Source organism: Megalops cyprinoides, chromosome 8 (genome assembly GCF_013368585.1).
Source record: "Megalops cyprinoides isolate fMegCyp1 chromosome 8, fMegCyp1.pri, whole genome shotgun sequence".
In the NCBI taxonomy this organism is placed as follows: domain Eukaryota; kingdom Metazoa; phylum Chordata; class Actinopteri; order Elopiformes; family Megalopidae; genus Megalops; species Megalops cyprinoides.
The window spans coordinates 11,701,055-11,718,941 of record NC_050590.1 but is presented as its reverse complement, the minus strand read 5'-3'; the positions used below and the strand labels follow the sequence as shown (position 1 = coordinate 11,718,941).

General features: G+C 41.2%; 1 protein-coding gene across 1 annotated transcript in view; it reads right to left on the bottom strand.

Annotated features, from left to right (window-relative positions):
- Window positions 1-364: 364 nt before the first annotated feature.
- Window positions 365-17,887, bottom strand: part of si:ch211-269c21.2 (carbohydrate sulfotransferase 8) — an 88,903-nt gene continuing 71,380 nt past the window's right edge. The window contains exons 2-3 of the mRNA XM_036535163.1: window positions 5,628-5,668; window positions 365-1,757 (exon numbers count right to left, since the gene is read on the bottom strand). Coding sequence (XP_036391056.1) covers window positions 660-1,757; window positions 5,628-5,668 — 1,139 coding nt within the window. The 3' untranslated portion in view covers window positions 365-659. The remainder of the gene's footprint in view (window positions 1,758-5,627; window positions 5,669-17,887) is intronic.

The window sequence follows — 17,887 nt, the reverse complement described above, 5'->3', positions numbered from 1 at the left end:
GAAAAAATCACTATTTTGTGTGCAAAAAACAACATGGGTGGTGTCAACCACAGTGCTTTTCACATTTTTTGGATTTTTTTTAAACGTAACTCACAAAAGAAGTTTATCTATGTGAAAATGAAATCCAAAATTAAAGGAATACATTTCCAATATATGTCAATATGCTGGATATACTGTATTAGAAAATGCCTCATTTCTTATATGAGATTGTATGTATATATTACAGAATATATTGTTACATTACATGTATTGAAAAATAAATAAGCTGTATTGAAATATATTCCTTATTTTGGATTTCTTATTCTTTTATTATATACTGGGTACATAACTTTCTTGACAGAGGATTGTTTTTTCATGGGTCATATTTTTAAATGTGTTTCTAATGAATTTCAGGGATATACAAAAACACTTGTTTTACAGTTTGGAAAACAAGACAATCTTCAATGTATATCACTGGTTAAGTTCTCCTTAAAATGTTAATTTGAGTTAGTTTGCAGCATATATCCAGTTAGGTTTGTCTGACAGGTTACCTCATTACTGATATTTTGCATGATTTATTCAAAACTTAAAGCTAATTTCCGAATAGCTTCTGAAATGCATCACAGCTGCTATAAATAAACCGGACGTGACAAGTTCATCAGCATGGCCTCACCAAGGTCTCAGTACAAATCTTTAAAAGGCTTGGAGTAGTTGAACATCAGGTAGTCCGTGTAGTAGAAGTCGTAGGCCCTCTGCCTCTCGGATGCATTGAGCTGTGCAAAGTACTGCCGGGTGAGGCGAACAGAGGTCCTCTCGGCATGTGGGTGCCTGTCTTTGAAGCTGGGGAAGGTGAGGTTGCTGGGGGCCCCGGTCCTCCGCAGGAGGAAGTTGGCCTCCTCCTCCATGGTCTCGAACTTCCCGATGAAGTCGTAGTCCAGCAGGCAGGGGCTGCAGAGCTGGTTGACGTGCTCCCAGTGGATGTCCATGCCCACGGGCCGGTGCACGTCCAGGAGGTACTGCATGAACTCCTTGAAGGTTACCCCGGTGCCTGTCCTGAGAGCCGCCTGTGAGGCGTTGGCGCGGTATTTGGAGATGATGGGCTTCCCAAACACAGGGTGGTAGTAGGTATTCGGGTTCTCAAACTTGTCCCTGAAGGCCGAAACCAGCCTTTCGAAGGGCTCTCGTACAAAGAGCACTTTGGTGTAGGTCTCTAACCGCTGGGTGATGCCCCTGTGGTCGAAGCTGTCCAGCCTCTTGAGGTGGTTGCCGTAGTGCACAGCATCGTGTTTGATCTCGTGGGTGGAGGAGGCCAGGCCCCCCAATACCATCAGGACCCTCTTCCAGTTGGAGCAGCCTGCCTTGGGCACCTCGCAGTACAGCAGCTTGTACCTGTCCTCCACGAAGATGCGGGACACATGGTGGGGCGTGACCAACCGCTTGCTGTTGCTTTTGTACTTGGCACACACCTCCTTTACCAGGCGCTTGCGGGCCTCCTGGATGAGGGAGAGCCTCTGCCAGCTGTCTTGGGGCAGGCTGGAGGACGAGTTGAGGGCTCGGATGGCTGGCGTGTTCTTCAGCAGCAGTTTCCTGTGACGCTTGGTGACCCGGGCGGGGCTTAGGTCAAGCTCTCGGGAGGCTGGGGTTGCAGCCTGCCACGCCCACTCAAAGGCGGGGAACTGCATGGGAGGGATAGGGCTGGAGGGCCCCTCTACACCTGGGCTGTGACCCAGGTCTGGGTCACCCCTCATCACACCATCTTCACTGTGAGTGCACAGGTCCTGCAACACAGAGATGACTAGTAAGCCAAAAGGCATATACAGGGACAGAATGTACTAATTGGTGTATACTTCATTCTACCTTAATTGAAGTTCTGATATACAAAAAAAGACTAACTTTGACTATTTATGAAATGGGATTTTACTATAAATGGTAAGCTGTTGATGTAAATGATACAAACCCGATAAACATCATGTGTTCTAACACTAGATGCATGATCTGAATTGTCAGACCTCTATTTATGTTTCTTAATAGAAAAATCACCTATTTTGTAAGTTCCAGTCCAAGACATAACAGCAGAAATTTCAAAGAAATGAAATTAATATTCAAAAGTAATTAAACTTTACAGAAATGGATATTCAAAATATATTTGATATTTCAACAACTACCCCATGCTGACAATGTTGAGCAACTGCCTTTCCTATGCCAGGAAAAATGTATAGCAATTATTGCTATCCACATATGATCCACTGGGTGGTGCCATAACTCCTACCGTTTTGAGAACAATGACCTTCTCATTTGCTACCCAAGTACTGCACATAATAGTTTGCTAAATGGCTAAAATCATCTAATGCATGATAAAGATTTACCCACCAGCACTTTTTAATATTGTAAATCTCTTAAAATTCATGTTAGCTGAATAATAACTTCAGAGAAATAGTTTTACAAGGATATTTATGGACCTCTATAAAGCACCTTGGCATTTCTGGTGAATTTGACCTAAGTAAGGAAGAGTATTCTATGATACTCGACTGTGTTGTTTCCAGTTTAGGCACTCTTAAAAAACAAAATTCTTCTACATTAAACATCAGGTGAACTATGCATGCCATTTGATAGACTAGCATCTGATCCATGTTTGAAAGCTGAGCGCGGCTGAATTTTCTGGTAATTTACAGACTACTCTGCTATGATAAACCTCCTCATCAAAACGGATCAGTTTCATTTGTATAAAATGAAAATTCAGAAATTAGACATTGTGAGCTTCATATGTCAGGCACAACAAGTTCACAATTCACAATATATTCACGCTAGTGTGGCTGAGCAGTCTAACGTGCTATATTAAAGTCGCAGTCTTAATGTAGGCAAAGGCTCGAGTCTCCCCACTGCCACTTTTGCAGGTGGCAGTGCAGCATAGTGCTTAAAGAGCAGGACTCATAACCAAAAGGTTGCCAGTTTTATTCCCCACTGGGACACTGCTGCAGTGCCCTTGGACAAGGTACTCATCCCACAATTGCCTCAGTAAATACTCAGCTGTATAAACTGGTAACATTGTAAAAAAACCGCAACTGATGTAAGTCACTCTGGATAAGTGTGTCTGCTAAAATGCCAATAATGTAATGTAACTGTTAAATGGTGAAGTCACGTCCACCACACAGTTTCAGGTACACTTTTAAAATTTTAGTCATCCAAATCAAAGTTTGAGAACAAAGTGAGCAGGTGTGAACACTATGCAGAGATGTATCAGTAACAGTATCTTTACACTATCCGTATCTTAAGAGATAACAGTATCTTATTCAGTGCAATTTCCATTCAGGTTTTGGTTTACCTTTATTTTGAAATCCATGCCCTAAAAATGCAGTTCACCCCTCTCTTTACCAATCACTTTCTTAAGAAGCCAGAACTAGGCTACTCTGTCATGAGTAAAGTGCATTTCATATCTTGCATTTCTTGGTCTCAGTCTTGGTTTTGTGCAAATCACAGCACTGAGGCAGCATTTGTAAATGGCAGGTCTCTCTGGAACAATGCTGAATTTGTCTAAATAAGTTTAATATCTGGAAGGAAGTATTTTGTCTCCCTAGCACAATCTGTATCTAGGAGTGCTGATATTACATGTGGTGTCTCCTAGGGGTCCATTTGTGGTTCCCTAATTTTTTCCATGTACTGTATTTATTGCCTTTCAGAACTGGTATTCATAAACAGCATGGTGTTAACTTTCATGGATATTCTTATGATGCACAACTGGGAAGCCAGGGGAAGATGAATTGGTTGTCTTTCTGTTATGAAATGATGGGTGGATGGATGAATATTTCCAAATGTAATACAAGTTATAATAACTGCATCCAGACTACAGATAGAAACATTGGCTGGAAACATTAGCTTCAAACTGAAGTGAGAAACTGAGGTGAGACGTTTAGGTGTGGTTTTATATCCTAACCTGACATTACAATCTTAAATTTCACTTAGGTTATTCATTCAAGGTTTAAGATTATAATATTTAAGGAGCAACGCAGAACTTGGGCATTTCTTGTCCTAGTCATGTCCTACTCTTATTGCCTTGCAGTTAGATTACTCCAATGCTCTTTTTTCCTAGACTGCAAAACCATACACTTGGATGTCTGTGTCTTGTTCAAAAATGCATGAACCACAAGAAACAATGGCACAACTTACCCCAGTTTTATCTTCTCTGTGTGTGCTGACTTCACTGTATGCTTTAGCACTAAAACACATTAATGACATGGTGACAAAGCACCACTAGCTGAAATTGCTCTTTGAGATTTGTCTATGCCAGCCTGCTCTGTGTTTCTAACTAGAGAGTTATCTAGAGAACATGTAGAGATCATCTGTGCAACCTGCAGGCGCCTGACAATCCTGAAGAGAGAAGGAAACCCTGGCCAACCTACTCACTGCCATCCCCTGATGAACAAAGCCAATTTATTCCACTGCTGTGGGATTCTGGTCATTGTTCTCTGAGGACACAGTTTAAAATCTTAGGGCTCACCCTGCTCTCTAGATGAGCGCCTTGCCAAATGAATGACTCAAGAGCCCATCTGACTGTAACCACTCTGAAATCATATTGTAAAACACGCTTTCTTTAGTTTGATTTCATTGGACATTCCACCAAAATTCATGGATTACAGAGTGTTTGAGGCACTGTCTGAACACTGAGACTTAAGTGTGTTTCTGTTTCTTCAGTTTTAATTCTTGCTCATATGTACGGTTTTAATACTGATATTGACATTTGTGCAGCAAATTTGAATGAACTTGTTACGTATTATTCCAAATGCTCTTATCTCGGGTTGCTATGTAGATATTGTTCCAATCCTGCATTATTTTCTTAAATTAATTGCTTTATTGCTGTAAATATTGCAAAGCAGTTTGACTATAGTGTTAAACCACAGCATACTAATATGACTCAGGTGCTCAAGGTGCCAAACAGCCATGAAAACTGTATCTTGAATACGTCAGGCTATGCAGTATTATTCCCAACCAAAAGTGCATCATTTTTTTACTTTAGCAAAAGGTCAACTTAATAATGTTAAGTAGGAATTAGTCTCTTTAGTACTAGGATTATGTTTTTTTTCATGAATGCCTCAGAGGGTTTATTTTAATTAGAATTGCTCAATTAATATATACTAAGCCTCAAGTACTACCAAATGAAGTTGCTTTATATATCATCCATTCTAATACTGGATTTAATTAAAAGTCATGACAGTGATACGGGAGAGTGTAGTTAACATCAAAATCACTGATAATTTGATGCTTAATGCTAGTTCCATTATATAGCAATGTTCTTATCTATAGTGTTCCGTGGAAGTTTCCTGACCACTTCTTTTTCCAATATTTTCTTTATGTAATAAAGAAACTAACTGTACAAACTGGAAATATCCATAGATCACAAAAACAGTTCAGTACTGAGTATTTTTTCCAGGTATTTTTGTCAAGAATGTTGTGTCTTTTATGAAGAAAGGCAGCTTTGTCTGAACAAAGTGATACAAACAAACTGATATTTTTTGTAAAAGTTTTGACAACTGTGTTTGTGCACCATACCGTTCCCATTTTCGTTCCCCACTCAATTGGCAAATAGTACATTTTGGTTGCAAAGCTTTGACCTGGCTCTCTTTTGACATGATGTGCACAAAACTGCCACCTACCTTTCTCATCATCTGTCTGGGAGTAACTCTGAACTTCACACCTGGGGAGAAAAAGAATGGAATGTTTTTTTTTTAATGCAAGTAATTTATTCAGTCCATCAAATACATGCAGGAAAGACTTGAGATTTGTGTCATTTACAATATTACACTCTTACTATGTATGGTGTGTCAGACCGATCACTGTGTCATTTGAAATGTCAAGAGAGAGACAAACTTGAAAATTTATTTGAACACCCCTATAAGTCAAGATGGATTTTTCATGTATTGTTAGTAATTTGATTACCCAGTTCAGTAATGAAATCATCAGGGCACCACAGAGTGTAGTACAGCAGGGGAAAAGCCATCTTTATTCAGTGAAAGGCTCAGCTGAGGAGAATGGGAAACAAGCCCCAATTCTAGCGGTTCAAATAGTCAGGTTTTTTCTTTAAATTAAGACATGCGCTGTGTTTATTGTGTTGTCTTCTGCCGGACAGCTCCTGTCTGTAGGTTCCCAGTCCTGCTAATGTGTAATCAGGCCGACAGCTCCCTGTACGCCTGCCCCGGTGGTGATGGGAATTGTGAAACACTGAAGCCTGAATGGCCTGTCACTTTCAATCTAAAGGCCTAAAGGGGATAAAAACCTGCAGAGAGGGGCAGTAGGTATGGGGTGCAGCCCTACTTATGCTATGAAATCAGGAGGCCCTGTCATATCTAAGCCATTATATTGTCAGCATTTAAATGGGTCGTATTGTATGGGAGCGGATAGAGAGATGTGATGTCATCTCACACAGCGTGACCTGTGACTTTATTATGCATCGGAGACAGTAATTGCTTATTAGTGAGAATTTCCACTTAGCATGGGCTATTATTGAATCTCACTTACCAGACATGTAGGGGCTGGTAGCCAAGCAAAATCTTTATACTGATTTTGTGTGCATTCTGTGTGTTTAGATGTGCATGTACATGTGTGTGTGGAGGTGGGTAAAGCACCTCAGTGTAGAAGTGCATTCTAAAATTAAGTAAACTCAGCATTTGTTCAGATTATTTCAAAGAAATCCTCAAAATGCTTCTTAGATTGATCCTTTACAGCAGAATTATCAAAAGGCTTTAAGAATTTTGGCAAAATAAATTGCAACAGTGCAGATCACAGAAAAAACAATGCATTAACCCATGAACACATTCCTTTCTGCACACAGTCCACCAGCATACCTCAGTGGCCATTAGCTCATTCTGTCTCATCGAGTTACATGCAGCGCATTGATCCAGGAACCCCCATAAAGCTATTTATTGAAAGATCAGAGTGAGTAATGGCCACCCACTAAGTGCTGTTTGCATGAGGTACCAAGGCCTGTCTACAGTGCTCGTCTGAGCTCTGCTGTGCAAGGTTTCCATGCCTGCCTTTCAGTGTGCTTAGCTTCTCTTTATCCTGGAGCCTCAGGTCTAAACTACAGTTTGTTTTGGGAGATGGGGAAGCGAGTCCAACTGTGCTTGTAAAGGCCAGAACAGCCACCCTTCTCATTGCACTCCATCTCTTTAACCTGCATCAGCTGTAATGCCTTCTGAACGACTGCAATGAAGGAGGAAGCCGGCCTTCACCTTGAATAATATATTTTCTCTGCTTTCTTTGTGTGCACAACCCAGAAAGACCCCCCAGCTGTCTCACCATGAAAAATGTATCACAGAAGGCCTCTTAGCTTATTAGGAAGGAACCTCCCAAGCTAGTCTTGTACTGCAGCTTATGACAAATCAAAATACCCACAACTAACTAATTGTAAATTCCACTTCAGTTCAATGCAGTCCCGATCTCTGTTGCTTGCTACAGGGAATATGTTTTCACTTTATCTGTAATGGCTTTTGCATTTACTTATTTTTCCCCTAGTTCCATTAGTTCTTTTTTGTTCGGTATACAATCTCCATCAAATGTAAAAGCATTGATTAAAATCAATATTTGTTCTTGTTTAATTTCAATTTCTACCTCTTGAAATACTGACTCTTATTGATTTTATCCTTGGAGTGAAAAAAAATAGATTGTTTAAAATTAGATTATTGGGACATAGGTAGCAGCAAGATGTTTTTATCAAATAAATCAGTGAGCTCTCAAAATTCTATTTGATGGCTCGAGAAAAAAAATGTTTTTTCTCTAATTAGCTATTCTGTCTTTTTCATTTGCATGTCTATGACTTATTTCCTGTTGTTGTTTACTTAAATCTGAGAATAAGTACAATGTCAACCCAGGATGTGTCTTGAGGTGCATTTTGATTCTATTTCCACAGCTTTAACCTTCATCTTCCCAAGGTCTCTCCCTTTGGTAAAAACATGAATATTCCTTTGGGAATTATGATGTTATTATGGAAGTTTGTATAACAATTAATACACTGCACATAGACTATATCATTAGTGGACCCCATTACCAATTCCTCAACTCTGAGTAGTGGGGCTGGATAACCCGAATGCAGCTTTGCAATACTGACACCACATCAAACCCCCCCCCCCAACAGCACAAAGGAGCCGGGGAAGGGTAGCAGGACAAAAAGACCACGAGTAATGAGCTCGTTAAAGGGCGGATCATGACTTTGCGCTCTGGGAAGACTTTGTTAAATGACGATTCATACCCAGAGAGCATTGGAAAAAAAAACAGGGGATAATGATGGCATGCTCTACAGTCTTTTCCCCACTGCAGAGAGCTCTGAAGCTGTTATACCTTCATTAGTCCCTATTCTCGCTGACCTGAGAGCTGGGCTGTTTTCGAATGGTTCCCCTCAAGATATGTGATTTACCACCAATGCATTTTTGCAAATGTGCAGAAACTTATTTTCTCCCTCATGCAAAATTGTGCCGATTCATTTCCAGCTCTTTGGCTGTGACAGAGGCAGAGTTGGCAGGGTCAATTCCATTTCAGTTCAGTTGGCTCAAGCGTGTCAAATTAATTGAAATTGAAATCATTAGCCGAAAAATCTTGGGTGGAAATGATGAACGATTTTCGATTAATTGACTGAATTGACTGAATTGAAATGGAATTGACCCCAACTCTACAGAGAATCATACAAATCATCAAAGAGCAGTGGTTTAACATCATAAGCCGTGTATCATAGATGTAGCAGGTTATGATACAAGAGAAAATGAATACGGTATTCAGACTCTCCTAATTAAATTCTTTTACATAAAGTTCATGAGGCCAGGAGTTTCAGAGGGCTTGAAATGTGTTTGCTCCTATAACAGGATGTGTTTTTTTCTTGTTCTGGTTATTACATTGTTGAACACAATTGTAGGCTGTAGGCACATCTTTTTCATCAGGGCACTTGTAGAATAAAACTGGCTAATAGCTTTATAAGAAAGGCTGCTATCTGTAGCACAAAATGTTGTCCTCTCCATGACCTAATATTGTGTATAACCCTTTGAAGGCATAAATTGGATCCCTGAGGCTGTGAAACCTATAAAGGACATCTTAAATGCACATTTGCAGACTTGCTTGCAAATAACCATTGACCTCAGCTAAATGTCAAAAACTCGACTTGCATAGACCTTGAACTTCAAAAGCCTTATTAATCAGTAGCAGACTGAGCCAAAGTAGGGAGAGTGCAATCTGTCACATTTGTGATTGGCCTGTTTTTAAATCACTCAACACCATTAGTAAAAGAGAGGTGTTGGTCATAACATTCAATATCAAAAGATTCAACACCCTTCACTATGACTACGGGTGGCTTCTTGTTGATTTTTTCAGAGCTGAGGCATCTTCCTGTATTTTTAGGACACTTGTTGGAACTGTGCCTCTTTATTGAGAATGATAAAAGGCTAGCATTGACTTCCTTCTGAACCCGTCAAACAATGCCTTGCATCTCTCTGGAGAAGATGGGGAATGGAGAACAAGGTGTGGAAGAGCAGACAGTCGAAGCTGAACGCTAACATTGCTTTGTCATTGATAAAACAAAATAAACAAACAAACAAACAAAAATCTCCCAGATGGCATCACAGCAGTTCCCCTCTGAACATCTTGACACTGGAGCTTATCAATTTCCAAAAGGCTATAAGGTCAGGAAAGAAAACAAGACAAAAAAAGTCTTGATGCTTCACTGCTTCTTTAAACTGATTACCATGGAAACACGATGCCGGCAGGAGGGAAGCTAGGAAGGAGAGGGGGGCATGATAAAAGATGAGGGTAGGAGGCTTGGCAGTTTCTGAAAGCGGGCATCTGTAAACAAATGTACCTGTCAGCGGCCATGCACCATTTAAATGACTTACACCAGCAAAATGAGGGGTTCAGTAGGATCTAAATGGCATGTGTCTTATTGAAATGTAGGAGCGTACCTGGCCTGTCAAAAGCACATTGCAGTATTTTAGGGACCACTCCCTTAATGACTGTGGAGGGTGAGGCAACTGCTGGTTCTCCATATTTTCATATTCAGCATACAGTTAAATATGAAGATAGTATTTGAGAACAGAAATATGCTGAAAAAAGCAAGAGTTGGCTCTTGTCCCTTGTCGCTGGCTGTACCAGAAGGAGAGGAAGACTCTGGCTGGGAGCTTGTCCCTTTGTCAGCGTCCTGCTGATATCACACTAGATGCCTGAAATTTCTGAAAAAGCCATTTGGCTCAGCAGCCTTGCTTTCCATATTTAGACACTATCCATGCGACACCAGATTTGTGTATGGCCTGTGATTTAATTGCGGTGCCTGATCATTGGCCAACAGGGGATGACAACTCTCCACTGTCCTCAATTTGCCGTGAGATTGGTAACTTTAATTTTCCTTTTGGGGTTTGCCCCTGTCTATTTTTATTGTAACTAAGTGCTGTGTGCAGGAAAGTATATTCTCTGTTTGTGGGATATGGTGGTGAGTTTGGAGGTTTAAGGAGAGGTGCAGCTCCTGAATGCTTAACCAAATACCTCATACTTGTAGGGCATCACACAGACCATGCCCCATGCCCTGCCATTGTGAATGGTGAGTCTAGATTTCACCATCTGATGAGTGAATCTGGCCCATCCAATGTTACAGAGAGCCTTACCCGAGATCTAAGAAATACAGAAAAGCTCTAGTTTGTGCTTGATGCTGCAAAATCAGAGCTGCTTATAAACCAGTTGCCTCCCAGCAACTCCTGGATTGCCTCTCAAGGACTCTGCAAGGTGGAGAGGATTAAAAGGGAATCCTGAATCATAGCCTGTGTCAAAGAGGAGGATTTGAAAGTTGCATTGTACTTTGACTGAGTGACCTACCCAGGGGCGTCATTCAAGATCGATTACATGCCAAAACCTTGGAAGCTGTTCTGATAAATTTAGCAGGGAGGCAAACGTGACACAGAGCTGAAGTGCAGGACTAGTTATTTACAGGACAAGTGTTGCCTGTGGAGCTTAACGCTGGGACATCTCTCTCTCTCTGCTTCCGGGCTGAGCAAACATTCATAGTGGGGCTCTTTCCTCCCCTCTCTTCTCTCCCTGCGTCAGCCACATCAGGCCTAATACACCTTTCAGTGCCCTTCTCCATCAGTCACAGCAGGTATAGCCTCTCCTGCAGCCTGCTCCTCCACCAATTACAGCGGGCATGAAATCTCCTCCTGCCTGATCCTACACTTATTCACTGTAGGCACAAGTTCTCCTCCAGCCTGGTTCTCCAACAGTCATGCAGGCGTAACATCTCCTGTAGCCTGCTTCTACAGCTGTCGTGGCAGGCTTTCTACCTCCCTCCCTCCCTCTCTCCCTCCCCCACTAGCTCAGCCTCTGCCTCCCAAACCTGCCACTGCTGGGAAAGGCAAGCCGTCAGCGCAGAACAGCATTTATACAGCTTCTCCAGGGCTCCATGTGCTAATGACAGCAGTGTGCATGTGTCGCACAGTGGTGTCTGTGTCTGATGCGCTTGCTTCCAAACACCTCACACACACATCAGGTAGGACTTGCATCTGGCTCCCCTGAGCAGGGCTGTCATTTTAAAGATGTGAATACCAGCTTTTTTTGTACATCATAAGGTTTTTCACACCAGCTGCGTGCCTAGTACTGCACTAATAAAAATAAAAAATAAATGAATAAATGAATAAATAAATAAATAAATAAATAAATAAATAAATAAAATCAACAGAAAAGTGCATATATGCAACCATATAATGACCTAACAAAGAATCCTTAAACTGCATCAATTCATCTGTCTGCTATACTACCTCATCTGTACCCACTCCCCCACAGCTAGCCAAACTGTTCCCTGTCACTGTCCTGTCATTTAATATTGCTGGGTTTTTGTGTTCAGTCCTATCCTCCTGCTTTATTAGAATTCTTTCCCCCCCTCCTTCTTTAGCATCATATCACTAAAATGCCAGTCAGGTGTGGTAAAAGATGTTCGTTGACTCTGCAGTTGGTAATTTGACAGGGATTGGTGTGGACATGTGGTAATTGGAACAAAATTTATGTGCCACTTGCGACACAGAGGAATTACTCTAAGGAAATGGATATTGTAGATTTCACAGGATGCCTGGTTAAGAGAGAGGGAAGGTTAATGAAACAAAAGAGACATCTGGCCTTTTCTTAAATCAGGTTTCCGCCTAAGGCGTAGGGGGAATAAGCTCCTGGAAACTGTAAATATGATTTGGTCAGAATATCTGAAAAACATACAGATAGTCAGGCCTGATTGTTACTAAAGGTTATTTGACACAAGCTCAATGAGGAATAGAGAACTGTGTTTTATTGCATTAAAAGTTTAACTGAGGGGTCCTGACTCAATGTAAGAAGTGTGAGTTTTGCAGACTTTGAAATGAATGTTGTGTGAAGACAGATATGTAATACTGTTAAACATGTATTAAAGCACCCTTTGGCTACCTTGAATATGGGTATAAATGGAGGAAAATGCATGGATTTCCCCCTTTGAAAAATGAAATGACTTCATGTTTTGTTTGCTTGTTTTGCTATAAATTTCATTTTTTAGTTTAATTTTTTTGTGCTGATAAATAATACCTTATGTTGCTGTTCAATGGTGGTTTGGATCTAATCCAGAGTATTTTGGAGTTTAAATGTGCAATAGCCAGAAGTTTGTTTTCAATGGCCACTTCATTAGATTTATCAGTGCAAAGACTGGCAAACTAATCACACAGCCACAGAACAGTATTAGAGAAGTATCACCATAGTAATAATGACAACAAACACAAATGTAGATACACACCCACAGTGCCACCATTAATGACATCAGCAGAGATTGAAAGGTTTCATCTAACAGAAACAGTATTTACATCTTAAAGACAGGGAATCTAGGATTCCAAAGATTCCCATTACATTCATGTAATGCTTTCTCTACTATGCACGAATTCTGATCTCTGAGCAATGTTCCACACAGTTTCTTCCATGCACTGTTAAAACATGTTACCATACCAATGCTAGTGTTGTGCATCTTATGCATTCTGCATTCTGTCATTTGCATGCATGAGCATAAGCACATGGATCTATGCGGTCGTGTCAGCTCTGAAGACAGAGCACCTCTCTATAGGCATTTGGAATCTATACTTTCCCCCAAAAGGGTCTGTAATCCTGGAAATGGCAAGCAACTAATGACAACTGGATCAGGCCAACATTAACAGTAGGCAGCCTGAATGACAGACATAGCAGGGGGACACATCAGATCTGCATGCAGTGGGCTGGTGTAACGATGACACGGAGACAGCTCTGTCAAATGGCAAGTAATTGTATGACACCTGAGGGAGCCGGAGGTGCTCTCTTTATCTGAGTGACAGCAACCTCTCCGCCCTCCTGCAATCACTGAGGAAAGTCCCCCTACAAGGACAGCAGTTGAGAACACGCGGGTACTGTGGGCAATCAAAGGAGCTGTCCAATCCGTAAATCATGGTGGGCCTTGTGTGTACTTTCAGATCCGTCCCAGCTGTGGCTCTGTAACTACCTGCCCCACATTGGCCACTCTGCTGCTATGAATCATCGGTGTAGCCTGAAGTTGTATCTCACTGACTTAAGAAAAAAAAAAAGTGCTTTGTTTGATAGAGAGTAAGTTTTTGTTCGTACAAAAAAGAATGGCTAGTGGCAAGAGTACACTCTTTGATATGCAGACTAAATGTGTGTTCACATGTTGGATTTGCCACTGTTTACTGCTGCCAGGTACTGTAAGTGTGGTAATTTGACATGACCACCCCTCCAGCCATTGTCTTACATTTTGCAGTGTTAGTTCATCGCTTTCTATGTTTAATGTTTTTCGCCAGACCTATTTCAGGGCTCCTGGGTAGAATAAAAAGCTTCTCTTATTCTTTTTTTGGGCTGACAGGCCTGATGTTGCATGAAAAGCGAGTTTTACTGATGGCTGTTTTTGCAGTGAAATGGAGCTTGCAGGCCTGTGCGATACAAGGACAGTGTACAATATGAAAGCTTGTCACTGGGCCGGCTGTATTTCTGCATGGGATTTCCCTCAGGAGGAATGCATCCACTCTTCTCACAGAGATGACAATGGACTCCCTGACAGTGCTTTTGTACATGGCAAAGGAAAAGGACCGCAGAGTACATCATGGAAGCCTGGGTATTTCACAAAGAAGCGGCTCACACATTGTGCGCACTGAATTAATAATGTATGACTACTGTTGAAAGTTTGTATTGTCATGAGCAAGAAATGGGGATGTGAGATAGAGCAGAGGTGGAAGTCTATTTTTACATGGGTAAGAAAGCTTGACCCGGCATTCACACCTGTATAAAAATAACAAAAGCTACGACTCCTCAATGCCCCGCTCCCTGCAAAGAGAAAGCAGACCAGATTATAGTGCTGTGAGGGAGGAAATGTCACGTTGTGTTCACTGTACCATTAATCTCTTCTTTATCTGTCTGTGGGGAAATATCTGTGCCAGTGCCACTCCCCAAAGTTAAAAGCAACCAAACCGGAGGTCAGATCCCAGTTGGGGGGGGGGGGGGGGGGGGTGCTGACAGTGGAGTGATTGACGTTCCTACTGATGTTTCCTGGCAGCTGGTTGAGATAATCGAGAGGAAAGCGATTATTGCTCCTGTGAAAAGTGACCAGCTAAAGATAGGCGTGTGGGTGTGTGGGACCCTACTGTACATTGGGCTCTTTTTTATGTGTGACAGGATGGGAATATTAATGGAAATCACTTAATGCCTTATTACGCCTGCCGCCTCAGCGCCTTCTCACTGGTGCAGTTATATAGCAGGGCTACCGAGGTAATGAATAAATGACATGCTTCACTGTATCCCTGAAATAATATTGTGCTACATGTCTTTCATGAGGTGGGAATATACAGATAAGAATATTAATAATAGGCTGCCCGTACACCCATCTCCCTCCATCAATAAGTAAGAGGGTCTGCCCACAACCTTTCTCTGCTGCTGCATGTCAGACCAATGCCTGTGAGCTCCATCATATGAGAGTGGGTTATCCTGGAATGACAGACACTATGTGTCTCATGAGACACTTATGAGGCTATGTGTGCCCAATTCCTCCCAACCATCAGATCTAGGGCCAGATAAGATCAAAACTTTGACTCACTGATTAAAAATGAGAACTCAGTTTATAATGGTAGGGTCATCCCTCTGGCAGAACCACCAGTTCTCTGTCTGGTGCAGAAAAAAAAATAAACAACAAAAACAAAAACATTCTGAGAAGTGACAGTGATAATTGAGGTTGGAATTTCCTGTGATTCTGCCAAAGCAGTCTGCCTTTTATGAAAAGCATTGATCTGATAAATATAAAAATCTAATTGTCCCTGCCAATGCCATATTTTCCAGCTAAGAATGCCCCACAGTAAATGTGACGATGAAGTTATGGAGATGTTTGAGGTCATATTCTGTCACCAATCAAAATGTAGGAAAGAGAGCAGAAAAAATGAGAACTGATGGATGTATAAGTAATGTAATGTAATGTATATTTTTTGTAAATATATGGTACCTCTTTGCAATTTCTGACAGACATGGTGGGTCACTCTGTACCATCAGCTGAACTATGTTGGGCTTTCATCTTTTCTGTTTCTAGTCTGATCCTGTGACCATTTGCATATTAAAGAATATTTGCACACTTAATATTCACATCATAGAGGATAAGGTTAGGCCTTGTGAACAAATATCTTACTTTTTAATACAGAAAATGTAAGTATATTTTAGTCACTTCTTTTTATTTATTAATGTCCCCCTCTACACTAAATTAATATTATTATTGTCATATTCAGTAGACATAGATTTTGCACTGGTGAGAGACAAGCCAAACACACACACACCCTGTTAGACCTTATATGCATTGGTTTAGGCTGTATGTGAGACCTGGCTTGTACTGAGTGTGGGGCTGTCATCCTAGCAAACCTGATTTACACGCATGCCCTGTCTTATTAAGATATGAGACCTGTCGGTTACACACAGCGGAGGGAAACATTTGCCCTAGCTAAATAAAGCGAGACAGAACATAAGCTAATTACCACACCTCACATAAGCTCATGTCAAATGGGTGTTCAGTGCTGGTCCATTGGGTGCCCTCTCACCATAGTGCACCTAATAATTCTACTGTCATTGAAGATTAAAGGAGAGAGCACATCTGCTAATTGACCCTAATTGCAAATGAAACCTGGAAGGGATAATTCATTACAGTGCTGTATACACTGGTTGACATTGACTGTTTTGAGTCCCAGACATACCACACCAAGGGGAATGATTTCATGCTTTTCTTTAAGCTATTCTGGTCTTATTCTTCCAAACATAGTAGTACTGTAAATGTACTGCTTTAATGTAGACTGCAGGGACATTCATTGCATGAAAGGAAAGTAAGTCCAGGTCGCAGTGAAATCCGCTGTGCAATCCCCTGTGGGAAAAGGTGTCATGGTGTAGAATGCTGAGAGAGGCCCTGTGAACCATGGATGATAGGCAACATATTTCTTTATAGACAGAAATAGTATACAGTTTTCATACTTGCCAATCTCTGCATTTTTTGTTTCCCCTGATTACTTTCTACCCCTGGGCTGATGAAGTTTAATGAACTGTAATTTCCCACTGCTTGCAATTTAAGCAATTTGTTCACTTTTTCCTTTTGTATGGAAACACTGAGAGCGCCTTGGTGGATTTTCGTCAACTGTAAAAACTTCTTCAAGCACCAGAGTAAGCGCATGCTACACTACCATTGTTTATATACGCATAGAATGGGAACTTTGAGGTGAACCACATGCAAATGCAAATCACATTACCCACACACACACACACACACACAAAATGTGATATGCTGTTTTTGCATTACATTTGCTTAGCAGACACTCTTATTCAGAGAGAATACATAATTTACAATGGCCTTTATAAATGAAACTGATGTTTGTTCTGAGATATATATATATATATATATATATATATATATATATATATATATATATATATATATAAAACAAAACCAATAAAAATCTATTAAGAACAAAAATAGCTGTAGTCCCCACCAACATGGCCTTTCACCCCCAAATGCCTTCCCTGGACGGCTCTTATTCAGCATTCATTTCCTGCAGCCTTATTGTGGGAAAGGTCAGGCTGTATATTGACTGTTTTTCAGAGTAAAGAGAATGTTGGACAGCCACTGGAGCTGTGCCTGCAGAAGAATGGTTTTGCCAAAAGTGGGATGACGACCGCAGTGCTCATCTACTCTTGTGTATCATGCATCAAGCCCAGCAAGAACTGCCCCCCACAGACAGCTTAACACATTGGCAGGCTTTCCCTGCCGCCTTCAGCTGGAACTCAACACTGCAGTTTACCTGTGTGAATCTGAGAGCCCAAGTGCCTGTTCCTTATTTGGTACGGTGTAAGCAGTGTCTATGTGAGCCACTTCTCATCATGCTAGGGTATCATTCCCTCACCTTGCCGCGGGACTATTCTCTCGCCATACATGGAGATCGATCAGAAGGATCAATCCAAGCCCAAAGTTTTTACAGGGTTCCCCTCCAAAACAGGAGTGCATTGTGTGTCAGCGGGATAAATGGCTTTCTTTCAAAATATCTTGTTTCCGTTCAAGCTGAGCTGAAAGTCCTAAAATATACACTACTCTGTGATAAATCCTTTCCTGGGAAAAGCATGACAAACGCACACAGATGTGTTGGAGCAAGACAAGAAGGTTTAGGATACTGGAGATAAGAGCCGTTCCTGTCCCACTGACTTACCCCTTGCACCTCATTAGGGAAGCATTTTAAAAGCAGTGCTCACCGATTGTGAATGTCTATTTATTTGCAGATGAGCTGTACAACTTGTCTTTGCAAATGTTTTCTCTAGAAGCATTGTATTCCCGTTTGGCCGACCTGGTTTAGTTCCCAGTGTCAACAGATTAAGAACGGGTGATTAGATGATAAAC